Below are 19,992 nucleotides of genomic sequence, written 5' to 3' on the forward strand. Positions count from 1 at the left end.
TGAATCTGGGCATTTATTCCATGTATTAGCACTATCACTAAAGTTTTATTACTGTATAATATGGATATCTCACATACCAGTTCTCGCTTTGTTGAAGCAAATGATGCTTGCTCAACAAGGAAGCAGAGACCATGTTAGATTTTGAAATGACTTCGCTCCCATTTTCTGGTTTATTTGATGCTGTAATGTCTACTGGATCAAAAGGAGATGCATATTTCCATTCATCATCTTTGGTGGCTACGACCCAAAGCTTGTAACTGCTGAGCAGTGCTGTGTGTTGTTTTCTGGCTGTGTTTTAAGTGTGCTGTTTGTCTCAGCATCTGATAGGTAGCATGAGAGTTCAATTTTAAGAGCATTTTGCTTAAAAACAGCAGATACCAGCATCTACCGCCATGATGAGATTTTTAGCAGACTTTTTCCGGAAACCAGAAAAGGTTAGCCCAATTCTCAAATCCTGACATTAAGTGATGGTTTTAACCTTTAGTCTGACTGCTCTGTGGGTACCCATTTAGCCCAAGAAACATGCTGCCTCTTGCTATTTTGCCTTCCAATTATTCACCGTGAGGCGGCGTTTTTGACGTCCCCTCACACTGTACCCGCTCGCACCATCTCTAAACCAGCTCTCGCAGTGTGCCCGTCTGTGCTGCTGTCGTCTCAGCGGGCCAATCCTTCATCGTGGGCCCATGGGGAGGCTGATAAGAGGGGGAATTCAAGCCTCAATCAGTGCTGGTTAATTATCACAACCGGGGGAGGTGAGAGAGGTTTCCCCATCTCCCCAATCCCTCCTGGATCTCTGTCTCCCCTTTACACACTGTCATCTGTTGAAAGCTCTGTCTTGCATTCTTCAAATGCAATTCCTCCCTGTTTTGGTGTATCCATGGATTTGCACATAGTCTTACTCAAAATGATGAAGTATACCAGGCAGTGTCTTTTTTTTCCTTCCATTTTAATTTAATTATTTGAAACATTTTGGTGCCCTTCACCTTGTTTATTAATTCATTATGTTGTATTTTTTTATTTATTTAGTGTTGTTTCCCCATGATACATTTTTTACAGGAGTGGATTTAGAATTTGGTAACCTTTTAATTAGTACATTTTTTTAATTTTATGTTTAGTTAGATGATAGTTTACTTTTGGAGAATTGTTACCATTTTTTCTATTTTAGGATTATTTTAGGACAAACACACAACACACACACACACACACACACACACACACACACACACACATATATATATACCCTTACATTACTGCAGTTTTAATGGAATGTTAAACAGGGAGAGAAGCCTAGCCTAGTCCTATTACTAATTGCCAGTGGGATCAAGTTTAATTAAGAGTTATGCAGTTGTTAAGTTGCTAATTTCATTATTAAGAGTGCCATTTGGTTATACCCTGTTTACATGCACAGGCCGTGGTGCAGGAATACAAAAATGCATATGTCAGATACATGGGTTCCAAATGTAATTGTTGTAAACGCTGATGAAAAATTAATGCTACGCAAATGAGTGCAGAGCATGAATCACTTAGTTTTGCGGGGCTATTTCCCTGCTTTTCAGAGGATTGTCCGTTGTCCGTTGTGCCGTTTGTCCATCAGCGTTCAGCATGCTCATTGAACTGCATGCAGGGACATAGAAGAAGGAATCTGGATGTTTCACTGACAAAGTATGAAAAGTGGTACAATTCACCAAAAGCAACACAATCCCTCTAACTGGAATCCCCAGCTGTGGCTTTTGACCCATTAAAATACACAAAATTTAGTTTTCTCCAGATTTTATAGGGCACTGTTCAGAGGTTCAGGTCAGTGACATTGGAGCTTATGTCTTATTATGTCTAGTCCTTTAACAAACAACTATCAATTTTTATCATTTAGACCATGAAATCCATAAAATGATAACAAACACTGAAAGCAAACTCTCAGAATAGAAAGCGATGTCCTCAGATTGCTTATTTTGTCTGAATAATGTTAATAAGTTGAAGCGTTAAATATTTTTAGCTTGTGCAATGGCCAGTTTATTGTCAAGTTTTAGCTTTGGCACTACTTTTTAAGTGGAACCTTGACAGGGTCTGCAGCAAGAATCCCGTCTCCAAGATGGTCTTGAGCCTCTCACTGCAAAACAGGAAATAGGGGTCAGTGTGTGCGGTTATTGGGAACGCGGGATTAGGTGCTCATTAGTCACTCTTATACTATTGCTTGTCACCATCACTAAATACAGGATGCAAAGACATACGCTAACACAAAGTCAGAATAAAAATCCCTTGGTCAGAGTCTGCACATTGGACATGGTCGTTTGAATCTGATATTTTGCACTCAAAGCATTTGCTAATCCTATTAACCAGCGAATCATTTGAGTAGGATCTGTTTCTTCATCAGATTAAAAAGAGACTGGTATTTGTATTAGAATGACATTTTCTGGCAGTATTCAGTACATTCAAAGCTGATGTTGCTGCAGTGACCCAGCCCCGCCTGTGACCCTGTCATGTTTTCTCCGGGCCTCCAGAGTCTTACAATGGCAGCGGGCAGACGGGATGACAGAGAACTGTGAGCTGAAAAAATTGGATCCTCTCCTCTTTTAATCTGCCAGTTGAGTAGGTGCCAGCGCAGGACAGCCAGTGTGCGCTAGGCACCCCAATCATTTTGTCCATCCCTTTATGGCTTGGCCTGAGCCCTTCTTTTTCATCAGCTGCTGCGGGGAACACTGAAAATACCAGAATTTGGTTAGTTGTGGTATCCTCGATCACAGCTACCTCCCTCAGGCGCATCAGCCATTATTCCTGGCGTCAACACTTTAAAGAATACTTGAGCGGCGACACTAACTCTGACAAAGTTCTTTTACAGATCAGAGAAAGCGTGAAGAAGAGATGACTCCCTGTGTCATCCATCCTCTCCTTTACTGCAGTTTGTCCTTGTGACTTTTTGCTTTTAGTTTACCTTCTATGTTTGTCCTCCAGCCTGGTCTTTTCTCAGTTGTGTGAATATCAGCAGTTCATTTTAAGAGATAAATGTCTTTCTTAGTATTGAAAACACTAATCTATCTTAATGAATCTGCCCCCTTTTCCTTTCTTTTCTATTACCTGGTAATGAAATTGGTGTCCCCACTCAAATCTTCACTGCTTTGATTCATTTCAAGTCAAGTGCCCAAACGTCAATTTTAGCTAAATGAAAGGAAGTAAGCTAGCCGCCTTAACTTGCAACCACTTCATAATAGAATCCTTCAAGGGACCTTTGTACTTGTCCTTTGATTGGAAAAGGACACTTTTTTTCTTTTTTTCCCCAAAACGGGTACATACCTGAAATAAAGAAAGTTAGCTGCAGCTTAACAGACACCTAGTCCCTTTACAGTTGGCCTCAAGATCATTGTTATTTCCCTGAGGTGTTTCTCGGTGACAGATGGGCTTTAGAAGGGAGTTTGGAGAGATGGGAGATGGGAGGTGGGTGAAGGATGCTGCAGAGATTTAGAGGCACAGAATCGAGGTATGAAGATGAAGGAGAATAGGAGGAAAGTGTGGGAGGAAGGCAGAGACAAGCATTTCCATTAGTGTCATTAAAGTGACCCTGACGCTGAGGGTGGAAGGACAAACAGTGGAAGGTTGGAAATAACGGAGAGGCTGCAGCTCGGTGAATGAAGTGCTCAGGTTCATTACAAAGTGCCTTTCCTCCGCCTTTATCTTTTCCTGCGTGAAAGGTTTCCATTTATCCTCAATGTACTGTTAATGATTTTGTACTCTCTGCTTGTTGTTTCCTTATAAAGGCCCTCAAGCTCAGATATCCGGTGACACAGTGTGAAAAAGTATTGAAACCATATTCCTATCTGTACATAATTATAATAAATAATATCTGTATTACTCTTTAGCCTTTAAATTGTAACGATCATGTTGTGGTGGCTGTAAATGCCTATCAAGTGTGTTTACTTTTCAGAATGTCCAGGATTTCCTTGTTCCTAAGTCCAAGCTGCACAAGGGCCTCTGTTGTTGAATATGTGACTGGTTTTGAGAGTGGTCTGCTCTGTCTCAAGAGCGGCTCAATAAGGGGAGTAGTCAATATGGCTGCTCTCAGATGGTGAGTCAATGAGGGAGGAGGCTTCCTGCTGAGGCAAGGGTAGAATGGGAGAGAACAGGGGGTCTTTGTGTGGAGAGCAGACTCACCCACTCCTCTTTACTGCCTTTTCTGAGATAGCACACCTAACATTGAGAGGCCGATCTAATGTCTAATCTACTGCTGGAATCGTAAACTTTGGAAGGGTTGGTACTGAAGCTGAAATTGATCCCTGTCACAAAAGTGAGTTTACTGGCTGCTCTAGACTTTGTGCAATTGATACAACCTCCTTTTCACAGTTTTCCAAACCCTCGAGCAAAGAGATCTTGGTGTTGTGGCCTACAGTCTGTGAACACATTACCTGGATTCGCACACATTTCACCCTAACAGTAATCTCTGTTACCTATGAAACTTGCTGGCTCAAGATGGGAAAGCCAGCACTGGTTCCATGTCTCCCTTCTGCCTCTCATCTGAGAGCAAGGGAGAAACTGGGAGCGGGAGAGTGAGACAGCATATCAGGGCACCACCTAAAACTGGGCTCCCAAACCTTTTATGACTGCTGAGCAAAGTGGATTTGGGACAGAAGTAACAGCCCATACTTATCAAGCAGACAACCTCATTTTCTAGCCCCTTGCTCTCTGCTCCCTCGTTCTCGCTGGCTGCCCGGTATGGAGGTTCCTATTTTTCAAAGACAAACGGGGGCTCCCACACTGCTGGGCCTGAATGGATTATACTTCCCACACTGTAATGTGGTTTCTGACACCTCCTTCCCTCTTTAAGTCTGCAGCTGGGTTGTTAAAAGCCTGCAGTGTTTCAGCGCTAATGAATTCTGGCATAAAGATGTGTGTGTTCTCCATTGTAATTGTAAGAAACATTTAAGGGAAAATTAATTTTATTCTGTGCTACTTTATGTTACTTAGTAAAATGCAACAGTCATCTGGACCCATGCATATTATTGATGACTAAAAAGTTTGTGTACAAGAATCAGAATTCCCCATTATTGTAAAATTCATCTCATCTCCTTCCTGTCATTATTTTTTCAAGGTCTAGTTAGATACTTGTTCTTTGATGATGTATGGGAACATGCACACTGAGTTCCCTGTCAGTGAGCTCCTCCAAATACATCAAGAGAACACAGCTCATTCATTAGAATTTTTTCCAGGTCTGCAACTTACAACCTTGTTATTTGTCAAAAGTCAACTTTTCCTTAGCTTTGACATAAAAGTTGAATCTTGTCTCTAGTCATTTCCTTTTGTATAAAGAAAGTTTTTAATCAAATGTTTGTTATTAGCCTTATCTGATTGATTTAGCCTGCCTGATTATCTTCCTCATGCCCTCACAGGACAGACAGTTTGGACTGGTTAACCTTTTAATATAAATCACAGAAACTGACTTTGTGTGTTACACTTTCACACGTGGTTTTCTGTCTTCTTGCCCTGTTGAAATTGCTCATAGTTGAAGTTCAGAGGCCTGTATTTTTATTTGGGCTTTGCTGTTTTATCCTGAAGGACACATTAAAAACAAAGTTGAAGATAAGACAGTTTTCTGTCTTGTCTGTCAAACCTCATTTTCTCAAAACTGTCTGAGCCAATTACGGAGCAATCAGATTAGCTATTGTTTGATTGAATTCTTCTTACACAAAGGAGACAATCTTTTACACTCTCTAGACCTTGCAACTTCGTTTATTTTCATGGTTGAATTTATTCTGTGAAGTTTTAGTCAAATGCAACAAAAATGGAAGTGGTTGGTAACTTGGAATGAAATTAAAGCTTTTTGGCAGCTGATTATGCTTTTCATCAACAGAATTTTTTGTCTACTCACAGTGGGTCCAGCATTGATTACTGTGCCACCTGACTATGTTGTTGGAGTTTGGACTTTGGCTACTACTAGTTGCATCATTGTTTTGCTTTCTTGTCTGTTGGCGTGTGTGTTTATCTTCCTGCAGTTTGAATGGTACTGGTGTTATTAATAGTTTTTGAGGGAAATGATTACAGGTAATTACATAATGTGAATGTTGTGAAAAAGAAAGTAAATTTACTTGAGAACAAACCATCCCCACTGCCGTCCACCAGCCCCTCTCACCCTCTGGTTTATCCCCATCTCCAGTCCAATCTTCTACGCCTGCCCTGCTCTGCTGACAGCGGATGTTGTGTGTGCAACTGAAAGCAGATGGTTCGCCATTTTGTCCAACAGTAGAGCTGAAGCTAAGCCCTCCCCTACTGCTCCTACGATGGGGATAAAAAGCTGCTAAAGGCGGCTGTTTTGGCTCTGATAGGATGCCGCAGGACCCTCAATCCCATTCAGTTTTCTCCTCAGATAGAGAGCGGCTGAAGATGGGTCTTTTGACTGGAAGAGAGCCAGGCTCAGGGCTGGAAGGCCTGCCCAGCCCACACACCCACTGTTTCAGCAGCGTAAAGCAGAGATGATTAAGCATGCCATGGTGCCTCTGGTCCACAGGAGTGACAAATTCCCCCCGCTGCTACTCCACTCTGGTCTCTCTCCATCTGTCATGGACACCATCAGTAAAATACATTTGCCGGTGTTGTCACATTCTGCCCAATATGTACACTGGGCTGCGCTGAATTTATTGATTTTCTGAAATCAGCTGCTTACCTCAGTCTAATTTAAAACCACTTGCTCACTGCTAAGAGTTACAGTTGAAAATCTGTTGTGCTGGCTAAGGATGGTATGTTTTACTGCTGTTTATTCACCTGAATCTCACATCCATATTTATAAAATAAGATATTATATGCTTGAGCACTGGTGCATCAGCACATCTAGTAAAGTTTGGTATCCTTAAATTTTACTGTTTGTAGCTGCACATTACTTTTAGTAAAATCTGGTTTGAAATTTGCCCATTAAACAGTTTAACTTCTGAAAAAAAGGGCAACACAGTAGCCATTAGTGGATATACAGTAAGTAAGATGTCAATCAACAAAAGAGATATGTTTCTAAATGTTTTTGTCTTGTGAATTTCTAATCAGTGCTTCACTCAGAGTGGCCAAGGTCCAGCACTGTCCATTGAGACTGAATGAGGGCACTTTTTCCCCTTTTCTCTATTTTAGTCTTCTCCATCAGGGAATTGGTGTGGAGACGATTGTGTAGCTTAGTTGGAATGCTATTTTGTCTTACATTTATTCCCTAATGTGAAAGTGGAAAATATCTGTTCAATTCAGTCATTTTCTGCAGCGCTTTGCTGTAATTGTTTGTGCTTTCAAGAGAACTAAGTGCACTGAGGACAAGCAGCCATATTGCCACCGTAATGGGCCACGCATTACATTCCCTCTCTCTTCGGATCTCACACTGGGGACTTGGCCCTGCAAGGTAGAGAAATTACCTCCCAGTAGTTAAATAGCTGAACCACTGACATAGCATCTCTCCCCTCTCTCTCTCGTTTTCAGTCTTCCTCTCTTTCTGTCTCTTTCTGCTCTCGCTCTCCCCTGGAGACGTGCCATTTCCTTGGAAGAGAGCAGGCATATTTTAAACTGCATTTAACATTCAGCCACTTATTTCACTCCATTCGTTGCATTATTAACATACCTTCATACCCCCTTAATTATTTTTTCTAGCTCTCTCCATCCCTCCAGAACTGATAATTGGTGTTATTTATCTAAACAATACCACTGTGTGACTCTTAGGGTGGGAGCGCTTGAATAATGCATGAGGACAAATACAAAGCAATTGCACTTACTCTGACTTTGGCACTATCCATGTCAGTGCAATGTTACCATTTATGCTCGAGGAAAGGAAATGGCAACCACGTTCCAAAGTGTTTACTCCTTCACTGCTGTCTCTACTTATAATAAAGCAAGACGTGATATTAACTTGCCGGGGAGGCTAGACTGGGTTAAATTTGTCAGTTCCTCTTGTCCAATTCCAGCGGGGCTTGTGGTTCCATAATGAAAAGCCTCTTCGGAGTCTCTGGGATAGACTGAGGCACAGCGGCTGAAAAAGATAGAATGGAAAAAAAAGATGCTTTTGCTTTGGGAACATTTCATTGAGTGTTTGGGGCACTCCAAGTCCTGCAGTGTCCTTTCATTTCAGCCACCAGGGCATTTTGTGTGAGCGAGTTTAAAAATGTGCCATTGAAGTTGATGACGTCTTAGGAGATGTGATTTTGCAGTCACTTGTCATGTGGCTGAACACAAGCGGTCCTGTGTATTCCAGAGTGATAGTCAGCATTTTCTAAATGCAAATGTGTTCTTTTAAAAGTAATTTGTACTCGTCTGTTTGAGCGGTTACACACATTTGGCTCTGTGTTATGGTTTGTAATACATCACAACAAGGCATGATGAAGCTTTCAAGATGACAGCATCTGCAGCACGCATCAGATTTACACTTACAGTTAAAGTACACTGATGCAAAGGAGACATGCTGATATTACAATTAGATGAATACTATCAACATTGGCATCAGCTGCTGTGAACATGGAATAGATCAGTTGTTTGACATAAACTAGATTTTCATTTGATGTATTGGTTATTGCTGCTCAGGCCTAAGTGGTCCTGTTCTAAAACATGATGTATAATCTATACAAAGCATCCAGCTAAGATCTCTTCCCCTTCCCCACCTGTTTGCCCTCTAGGTTCAGCAGCGCAGCCCTTCATCCCCTTCTGGTTCACAGTGGAGCCCCAGGACACGCTGGCCATCAGGGGCAACGCGGCGGTGCTCAACTGCTCGGCCCACAGCGATGCAGCCACACCGGCGCGCATAGAGTGGAAGAAAGACGGCACCTTCATGAGCCTGGTTTCAGACGAGAGACGACACATACTTCCCGATGGCTCGCTCTTCTTCACCCACGTGGTCCACTCGAAGCACAATAAGCCTGATGAGGGCACCTATCAGTGCGTCGCCACCATCGACAACCTGGGATCCATTTCCAGCCGCACGGCGCGCCTCTCTGTAGCAGGTAAGTGCTGCCACATTTATCACCTTAGTTAACTGATAGATTTTTACCATATTCTAAACTCTTTGAGCTCCGTGGTTAGAAATACAGCAGTTACTGTATAAAAAGGGAAACTGTATTACACCATATCATTCAGTATAAATTGTTTTGAAAATTCAACATTTGCCTCAAGATTATGGGAAGAGTTAAGATAAGTGACTTTTAAAATTCTGCATGTACACCAGCAAAGGCTAATGAGACCGCTCTCGAAGCCCATATCAACCCGTGTGCAGTATGTGGTTGATTGATAAATGTGTAATTGCTGTGATTGTGTAATTGCTAGTGACCTCACCAAACTTCCAGTTTAGCTCTTCTCAGCCCTTAACCTTAACTGGGCCTAATGAGCCACAGTAATTGAATATACCTGAGTGGATGTGTGTAAAAGAAGGTTGTAATAGTAAATGAGAAATAAAAGTGGTATGTAAAAGGAATATTGTACTGCATCAGTAACACATAATTAGACAAATACGTTTTTAAAGAACAACTTAACATCTTTCTGTGAGTCTATACTTAAATTGATCTTTGCAAGACAAAGTTTGTTATCTAGTATAAAGGATTTCTTTCTTTAACCCTTCCTTTAAAATGGTTACTACCCCACAGCTGTGCTACAAATGCACACCCACCTAACGTCTGTAGGTGTGAAAAGGTTCTGTAGCTGCTTTCCTTTGTTGATTGATTGTTTTCTGTCCTTGAATTGCGTGACCATTTGTGCTTTCTCTTCTATAAATTCCTTCACCTTGCTAGAACCTGAATGCGTTGCCCTACTGGATAAATGCCTGTAAAAGGGTCTGATTTTTTTTTTCCATTATTAGTCCCACAATGTGACCTTGTTCAGTTTGGGAACAGCAAGTGACGTGGGATTATTAGGTGTTTTGAGTCAAGTCGTGCCCTGAAATTCAATTTGCAGCTGGAGGAGCCACAGAATGCATTTACTGTGTGCTTTCTGCTCAGCAGTGCTCTGCCAGATTTTAAGACGCTCGAGTCGAGAGAGGCCTCTTGTTGACAATGGGATAGTACAGTATAAGCCTCTCAGTTACCTCAGAGTGCCTGTGTGAAGTTACTGTCTGGCTGTGATTCTGTTTCCTTTCATATGCCTCAGAATTACAAATTAATGAGGCAATACATTACCACTGGTGAGAGTACAATTTTTCCTTTGCTACTCAAAGAGTTCATCTGTGTAACTGCATGTGCAGCATGATCTCTCAGATGATACTGGTCTTGACAAGACTTACAATCTGATATCTAAGACACCAGTGTTCCAACTCTGATGAAACTTTGAGGGATGACATATTTCAAGGCAGCTTATTAGCACGTTAGAATTCAAGGTAAAAATTTTAACATTCGTAAGACCCCAGAATTAGATTTTGGGGTTGACATATTTACTTGTTTCCTTGCTGCAGCTGCCTAACTTATTGCTGATCCAGCAGCAGCAGGAAAGAGAACATGTGCTTGGTCTAATGTGCAAATGATATTCTTCACTGATATTATATTATTAGTATTAACACATGCTTTAGCCATTTTCATCCTTTACACAAATTGTCTTAATGTTGATATGATAGAGGATAATTAGTCTGGCTTTGTACGTGTGGTTGTCATAGCTTATTCTTACACCGCCTGACCTCACGGTCACCATGGCAACTCAGTCGGCAAATCAGTGTAGACTAAAGAAAATAGACACACAGATCAGGGGTTTCTATACATTATGTGTTATTGTATGTGTGAAATGAGTCAATGTTGTTGTGCATTCGCGCATGTGTGCATCTTCAGGTCTTTTCAACCACAGCTGGACAGCAGACTATCCATCCCAGTGCCTCATCAATATCTGTCACTACAGCTGCATTGACGTATAAATCAGAAGGGACTTGTTTAGTTCCTCTGCCAAGATGTGTTCTGCTATCAGGCAGCCTCACACCCAGTGGGATCTACCTGGGTCAACCATGATGGGATGTTAGATTCAATCAATTTCTACTTGAAGAGTAGAAACACACACTTTTCACATTGAAATTCACAGACGTAGAAGCCTCAACCATTGAGGACACATGCATACACACACAAGTGTTGAACACATTAAGCTATTACATTTATGGTCCCACTCACACACACATACACACATGCACACATGCACAACCAATGATGTATCTCCAGCTGGCTGGCAGGTGGCCAATAAAAAGGTTAATTGCAGTGTAGAGAGTGCAGGCCATTAGGCCGCCATCAGACCCAGGAACGATAGTGCAGACGGGGGGTGGAGTGGGCGTGACCTCTGAGATGTAATGACGGAATGAGTCACGGGTGGCTGGCGTGGCAGGGAGCATATCTGACAAATACTGGGGTAATATCAGGGATTGATTGCTGAGAGACGTGCAGCTCATTCTTCTCACAGAAACACCTCCACTTCCACACATCTCTGTCCCCACCGTCCGAGCCATGACCGTTCACTCCTCAGCTTCACCTCTTTGCCTTATCAGGCTCCTGCTCTCTTTAAGTTTGTTTGGTACTGTTTGCATATGTGAAATGTATTTCTAATCGATACATGACTCAGTGAGTAGGCCTGGATCCATGTAAACACCAACTCATATGTTTTTGTTATTATGCTGCAACTCCTAGTAATCACACTAGATATGTTGGAGTATTCTAGGTAGAGAATACTAATATAGAGACTAGAGCATGTAACACCATCACCTTTAAACCAGAAAAGGGAAATCACTTTATAACATGTAAACAGCTTTATCTTTCTCTCTTACTGAGATGATGTTTTTTTATGGGGACAGAAGCAGCAGCATAGAGTATATACTGAGTAGACAAATGCCACATGTAGTTCTAATTCACAACACTTGCCCTTGTGTATCTTTTACAATTAGTCACATTGAGCTCAGCAATATATTGATTAGTCTCTATCAAGCCCTGTATCATAATTGGAGTTTAAAAAATGATAATTGTGATATAATTGCTGGTGTTTAAAGTAACACTTTGGAGTTACACAAGAGTTGATCAGCTGATTAATTGGTAAGTTAATGTACTATCATGGCACATTGAATATTTGGGGTTTATTTCTTGTTAAAGAGACAAAGTAGTAAGTTTAAGTAAGTTTACAGTACCGATGTGACACACATTTATGATTAATTTATTATGAAAAGAAAATCATTAACTCAGTGCAACTCCAAAACATCAAATTTCCTCAGCATCGAATGATTTTTGAAATAATTCACTTCCCATTACTGTCAGTCTAATGAGATGAATATTTCATTTTTATGCCCTTTGATTATATAAATACACTACATTTTGCAAGCCATTATTAAAATAAGGTATTCTGGTTTTTAGGACAATTATTATTTTCCAAATTGCTCAGCTTTGAAGTCACATTCATGTGCATACGCACAGCTTTCTCTCTTCCTTGTGTCTCTTCTTCGCTCTTGCTTTGTCATCCAGTCTGCCTCTGTCTGTTTTAGCCTGTGTGTGCACAGTCAGATACTGTGGAAACACAAGCAGACTCAGAAAAAAAAGAGAGGGGGAGGGTGGCCTTGTAGGCCCAATCTTATGTATTCAGTTTGAGTCTCAGTAAGAGAAAAGGAGGGGGAGAAAAATTCTAGGGCAGAGAACAAGCGAGCGGTATACAGCAGTGATAGCCAGGACACAGAGCGAGACGCGAGTAATGAGAAATCCCATCGTAAGTGTCTGCTGTTCTCCCACCCAGCTGTCTCTCCGCCCATCTGCACGCTTTGAGCTCAGCCCTCCTTAAGAATTGCTTGAGGTGAGCTCCACCTCACTGCCGCTTAACAGGGAAACCCCCAAATGAGAAAATGGAGAATCCATTTCGCCCTCTCTACCTCTCTCTCTCTTACTATCTTATAGTCTCTTTGTTTTGTTTCCACCAGTTCCTTTAGTTTTCTCTATTTCTGCCCTTCTCAGTTTCTCTCATGTTTTCCTCTTTCTTTCTGTCTCACCTATAGGCTACTGTGGTACATAAAGATAACCAAAGCCACTTATCACTTTGCTTTGATATCATGTTTCACTGAAATCTAATTTCTCCTTCCCCACATTTGTTGAAATTATAAAATGAACACCAACACTCTTGATGTGTCATGTGTGTCGCCTCATATTTAAGCGTGCTCATCCTTTGATAGAGTCGGACGCCCTTTGAAGGATTTAGGGGTGTCGGCAGATTCTTTAATCCCTTTTTTGATGTATTTTAATCTGTTTTTTGGGGGAGGGGGAGAAGGATGTGAAAAAGGATGATTGCGTCACTATTGCACTGTTAGTCCTTTGTGATATTGTCGGAGACACTTTGTTGGACACACAGTTGGTTAATTAAGTTGACATTTTTACACATTGTGAAATTTTGTTTTGACAACAATAAATGGATGTCATTGAAAAGTGGATAAAGATATTCAGTTGGGGAAAAATCACAATGGTGCTATGAGGCTGCTATGGTAAGCAAGATTTTCTGTAAATGCTTCTTTATGAATGGCTCCTTTACGATAACACATTCAGACTTACCAATTGGATAGTTCTTTTATTGACTAAGATTAAAAGGAAATACTGCAATCATGAATGCATATATAGCCTAATATGCCCTATACACTTAGAATTTACATTGTAAGTGTTAAGCTGGCTCTGAATGCAGCAACAATTACAGAACAATGATTTTGTTAAAGCACAAGAAGCCAGTCTTTAGTTTTTTAACGCAGAAAAATGCCACTCTGTGCTTTAACAAACTCACACATACAGTGGCTTTGTTTTGTTCCTACACACTTTATCTCCTGGTATCTCAAGTTGGAAGGAGTATGCCAGTCTCCTGCTTATATACATATAGATGGCCCAGTGACCTTCACCTCAGAAGTATCAGTCTTGAAATTCCACCATAAGCCAATTAGAGCACAGTATTCAGAATCAATGGGTTAACGTGCGCTTAAACAACCTTGTTTCTGTCAGCTTTCTGCAGTTACCTCATTACTGGCACATCATGTGAACAAGAAACTTGGTTGTTCTTTTCTTGGTGTGCTCTTCAGAGGAACACCATGATGTGTTGGCCAAAACATTCTCTCTGTTATTCAGTTTCAGGTGTTTGCATGTATATACCATGTTTTCAGATTTTCTACCTTAATCTGACTTCTGCCAAAAATCTGTTCTCTTTTGTGTACCTAGTCCATGTCAGTATACTAAACTCATCATCAGTGCAACCACTGATTATTTCCAGTAGTGATTAACTGACTGATGATTTTTCCTAATCCCTTGTTTTGTATGCACAGTATCGTGAAAAAAGCCCATGTCAAAACTTCCCACAGTCCAAGATGAGGTTTTCAAATGTCTTGTTTTGTCGAACTAGCAGTTAAAAGCTCAAAAATATTCAGTTTACATTCATGGTTGACAAAGAAGTGCATCAAATCCTCACATCTAGGAATCTAGGACCAGCAAATATTTGGAGGTTTTGCTTTAAAATGATTATAAGAATAGTTGCAGATTGATTTTTTTGTTGATCCACTAATCAGTGATTCACCTAACCATTGCAGTTGTAAAACTCAACTTGATGAAAACACACACACAAACACACACACACACAACCAAGGGCAAACAAACACTGTTATCTTAGAGGTTAATCTGGTTCCAGCTACACACAGAGATAGAGTCTAATCAGATGATGTCTAACCACTCACAAACACTTGTTCTCTTGAGTTTGAGGAGACTGGGTTGTTCACTGAGATACATTCATGCTTCCTACTCATTCAGAGTATCTTTTCACACTACTACTACTCTCCATTTCTTACATTTCTCACTTTCTCTACTTTATCTTCCACTGTCTGTCCTTTTCCTCAATGAATCAGCCTCCTGTCTTTTCTTTTTACTTTCTTTACTACCTCTCTCAGTCCTCCATTTCCTCTTTATTATCCTTTCAGACCTCCACCTCTCTACTGCTCCAACACACCTACTGGCATACACACACACATGCTTGCACTCACCCATTTTGCAGTTCCACAGTGGCTGCACTCGAGCCATAAAGCGCCAAAATGGCAAACAAACAGTAATAAATCTCATAAACAACAAAAAACATCTCCCTCACTCTCAAAGGAACCCCCAGAAAGGAACACATCAACCATGTCATTATTTTCCTCTTAAAAATTTAATCTTTTGTTTGTGAGTGTGTGCATGTGAGCCTTGACTATGTGCACACCAAGCTGGCTAAATTCAGTTTTCACTTGTCCTCTACAATAAGCTGATATTCCACACACTTTAAAACTGTGCTTTAATAATACACTCTTTGCAGTCATTAGTTGTAGTGTGGACGGGATAAATATGTTTGAGTGTCAACATAGTGTATGTCTGCTCAAACACAGTTAGGTGCTGTGTGGGAATAATTTTAAACGTTACCATACCGTATATTAAATGCCTCTGTAGCTTGTCAAACAATACAGGTGTCTCTGATCTTCATGAGCATAAAATAGTAATTTTATCAGCCATGTCACTGCAGCATCGCAGGAATTCAACCTGAATAACAGGTCCCACTCATCAGCTAAGAATAAACCATTATACTTGTTAGTTGTTGCATACTAGTATTAAGAACTAATAAGCTGTGACAATAGTACTATATAAGTTTGATTTGAAGATTGTGGAAAGCAGGAGATGGTGAATGATATGTTTGTGGCCTAAGATAAAAGGAGATGAGTTAAACTGCTCTTGTCAAAATGGCGACCACTGAGCTCCTTCTTCATCTTGGGGAAGGGGTAGTAGTCTGAGGGGTCAAATCAGGTGAATAGGGTGGCTGTTGGACGAATTCAAATCCACATTGGGCAGAAGACTGCATGACGGCTGGTGTTGTCCATTTTCTCAGACAGTGCTGATGTGCAGTTTTCAATTACGCAAAACAGAAATACTACAAAAGTTATTAGCTTCAACCTGTCTGCATAATCACTTCAAGAGTTGAACTGTAAGTGCACAAAAAGAGAGCTCTTTAACTCATCTCCCTTTACCGTAGGCCATGAACTTATCAGTCATCTCTTGTAGTGTGATCTAGCTGTCTGTCTTGCTTGCCAGTGAAAACAGGAAAAAGAACCCAGACTTCATATTTCATTTTTAATTTTGATGTTTGAGTGCAGATGGAGAACTCTGAAAATGCCAGCATAGAGTGATTTTATATGTACAGTATGCACCTTTGTGCAGACATTGCCTTATCAAAGCCCACGTAGGTGTACATACGTCCAGGTGTAGGAGCTTCACCCTTTATGACCAATTATGTGCTGCCTTGCTGCTTGAGTCCTGGGGTCGTTGCCATGACGAATAGCTCTGACCCGGAAGCAGGGTCAGGGTCACAGTGGTGTTCCATTACCTTGATTTCCATCTGTCTCTGGCACATGTGAAGAGGGATGGAAGCGGCAAGATAGGAGAGGCTGTGACTGAAAGAGAAAGGAGAGACTGTTGCAACACTGCATTTCTACTGAGGTGCATTAATCATAGGTTGAGCTGAAAAATGAAAACATTCAGCTAACCTTGGAGCACAAGTAGTGAAATCGGAAAAGAGCTAAAATGCTGTTTGGAAAAAAAAAGAGGGGGGGGGGTGTATTTGAGCTGTTCTAGCCAGTTGCAAAGATGAGGCTATAAAGGAGACAGAGAAACAGGACTCATCGGCTGAGAAAATATGATGTGGGCAATCTTGGTTGAGGATGGAGCTGTAGGGAAAGATCCATCTCTTTTTTTTCCCCTCTCTGGAGGACGACGGCAGGAGAAACGTGTCGACAGGGAGTCTGTTGGGCTGGAGGTAGATGACAGCCTCCATTTTACGTGTATTCACTGACTGATTAGGTCCTCTGGGTAGGTGGAGAGGCTGATGGAGACAGCCCTATCTCTACTCTCCAGACACCTCAGTGCCTGGTGTGTGTTTCTGTGTGTGCGTGGGAATGCACACCCATGCGTTTAATTGTCCTTGCACATTTCTGGGATTCTTCTACAGTGATCTTTCAACAGGAGCTTTATTCTGATTTTAAACTGTAAGTTGAGCACCAACACAAGGTTGTTTATACACAAGTTACCAGCTTCAACACAAGCTGTTGGTTTTGAAGTTTTATCATTTGTTACAGGCTAATATTGCCTCTATAACACTGAAAGCCAGCAAGTGATTTACCAGTCCAGAAGAGACCTTGCGAGTTCAGCATCTTCACTACAATGAAGCTGTATTTAGAATTTCAAATTAAAGTGTACTGTCCAATTGTACTCAGACCATTTTCAGCCTGTTTCTGCACTATGCTTTGGTTGGTGCAATTACTGTGTTCTAATGAGAGTGATAATTGACTGCTGCAGTCAGCAGATGAAGATAAACACTTTGTGCATAATCACTTCTCTAACATGCTCCTCTCCTCTGTGTTTTCAAGCCCAGTGCTCCCCCATCCCGCCCCTCAACTCCCCCACCACCTGAACTTCTATTCACAACTGTACACAGTGCATCTCCCAGTACGTGTGAGGCATCTGTACAACGGTGATGATTCTTCACTGCTCAAGGCTTTCCACATAACCTCAGAGATTTCCCTTAAATGCTCTCACTTTCACTTTGGACCCAAAGGATAAAATCATGGCGTCAGTAAGAATTTGGCTGCTAGCGTGACATGTTAATCAGCTTGAGTGTTTTGTCTTTTATAGATGTCTCGCTACCATCTGCTCTAAAATATCTACTTGTGCGTGAGTAGCATAAATTTGGCGTCTCATGGAATTTTGAATTACCCCTCAACAGCTAGAGTCATCTGTGGCGTTTTATTTCAAATATACGTCAAATCCTTCCGAGACAGAACTTACATTTGACTAAAGTGATACAGTGTTTTTTAATCTAAAGACAGCCAGGACATGTGCACATGCATCATCTGCAACTTGCAATACTTAACAGTCAAACCATTAGTAAGTGATTCACAGCTATGCGACCAAACCTGAATTCTTCCACAAACTTTTTTATCTACAGTGGACTGGATTCTTGTTTTACACAGTTCTGAGCACAATTGCATGGTAATGATGCTTGTGTTCTTGTGTTTTGGCAGGGAACTGGAATGCAACGTGCACTAAATAAGTAGCTCTGCATTAAAGAACAACATAAGGCTAAAACAGATGACCTGCAGTTTCCACTGCAGCATGCAGATATTAACAAGAAAACATAACTTCTACCCTTTTGTCTTAATTCTGAACTGTTGATTTATTTCATGTTGGGTTGGTGTGTAAGCAGTGTTTCATTCTGGAGCTAAAGGAATGAGAGGGAACATTTTTATTACAGTATTTGTCTAGTTTTGTCAGTTTCTGGTACTTTTCTGTGGGGGAAGATGTCAGGGTGGGTGTGCCAGGCAAAGTTCACACTTGAGTCAGAAAATAGCTGCTTTGTGCAGGGAGTTCGACTACCTGAAAAGTTTTTGTAGCAGACAATCCGTCACTCAGTTTCTCTCCATCTGCATAAAAAAGAGCCTCAACTGCACTTTAGAGCATTTTGTTTATCACCTCCTCTCTCATTGACATTCACTGTCCATGTCTCCTTCCTTGTGCTTCCACAGATAGAGATACCTACGCTGTTATGGACCCGCATGCTCATCCGCATTGCCCTTTCATCTCCCAAAACCCATCCGAGTGAGCATGCATGAAGGGGTTTTGGGTTTTCGTATTGAAATGTCCCCATGTTTCAAAGCTAAATTGGGCTTCATAGGGCTTTTGAACCCTGAAAGAGAGTTGACTCTCACAATTTTTTTGATGGCTCCCCATGCTTGAAGGAAAAATCTCTTCAAATGTACCTCTGTATTCATCAGACATGAGGGGTGGGCAGAAAAAGTGAGACGGAGGAGGCAAAGTTTTTATTCTAGATTGATATGATACAGCTAGACTTGAGTTTTGATATTCAAGGCCACTTATCTTAACACTTGTTCTTTGAAATGATTTTACGGAGAGGAGCTTCAGGTAAAATCACTCTGATATAGATGTTCTTATGAGCCCCTGTGCCCTTAAGTCCTCCTGTTTCTGGCTGAATTCTGAATCACCATAACCAGATGATGACAAGCGTATCATATTTTTTTATGGGAAAATGTGTGATTCCAGGGTGACAGAAAAGGGATTTGATTTTGCTGCTCTAGATGTAAATAAAATATGTTTGAAATGCATATTTTACTCTACTTGGCTTGTGCTGAGGATGCAGAAATATGGTGCAACCGTGAGTGTTTCATTGCATATTCTGCATTGAAAGAACGCCTCGCCATTGACACAGATGGTGTGTACTGTAGAGAAAGTGTGAAGTGCTCAGCTGGTGAGCATCTTTGTTTTTTATGTTTCAAAGACCAACTTTATTTATGGATTAGCTTCTCTTTTTTTTTTTTTTTTTTTTGGGACCATCTGAACAGGTTTCCATAAACACTGATGGTATTATGATGACAGCAGAAAGGTGTGGCCTGCACTGAAAGGGGCACGCTCAAGGTGTTAGAGGTGACACCTTGAAAAGCATTTCTCGCCGCTTCCACTCAATTCATATCCCACGCTCACTCTTCCAGGTGACTGGATTTCACTTTCTCCATAATGCTTTTTCATGCTGGTGTAAAATAGGAAGAAGAACCACAGTTTTTTTTCTCCTCAGTTCCACATTTCCCTTAATTATGGTAGATGCATTGATATTTTTTCTTTAGTAGCAAACAAAAGGTGTTTTATCCAGGAACGTCCACATTTCCTTAATGGAAAGTTCATTTGCATTTATTTTTGTTGCTTTTAGCCAAAGACAGACAGTGTATGCATTCCTCATTCGGTGTCACTCAGAGCTAACAGGATAGGGAAAAAAGGGGGTTTTGAGGGTTTTTTGCAGGATGGATGGGTGATGTTTGCCAAGTGTTCCTATGCATTCTGCAGAGCGACAGAGATGAAAATAAAAGCTTAGAATGAATGGGGCACCAAACGTGTGCTTCATCTGGAATAAAGACTGTTTGGGGAGCTGCTGGAGCCTGTTCAGGCCTGCTTGAACACAGACTCTTGCCTTTATGTGCAGGGGGCATGACATGTGTGATGCAGGCGAGACTTGTGT

General features: G+C 41.1%; 1 protein-coding gene across 10 annotated transcripts in view; it reads left to right on the forward strand.

Moving 5' to 3' along the window:
• Positions 1-19,992, forward strand: part of neo1a (neogenin 1a) — a 148,300-nt gene that overhangs the window by 44,141 nt on the left and 84,167 nt on the right. For all 10 annotated transcript variants that reach the window (XM_018683456.2, XM_018683447.2, XM_018683448.2 and 7 more), the window contains exon 2: positions 8,619-8,942. In XM_018683456.2, coding sequence (XP_018538972.1) covers positions 8,619-8,942 — 324 coding nt within the window. The remainder of the gene's footprint in view (positions 1-8,618; positions 8,943-19,992) is intronic.

The sequence above is a fragment of the Lates calcarifer genome, linkage group LG2 (genome assembly GCF_001640805.2).
Source record: "Lates calcarifer isolate ASB-BC8 linkage group LG2, TLL_Latcal_v3, whole genome shotgun sequence".
Taxonomy (NCBI): domain Eukaryota; kingdom Metazoa; phylum Chordata; class Actinopteri; family Centropomidae; genus Lates; species Lates calcarifer.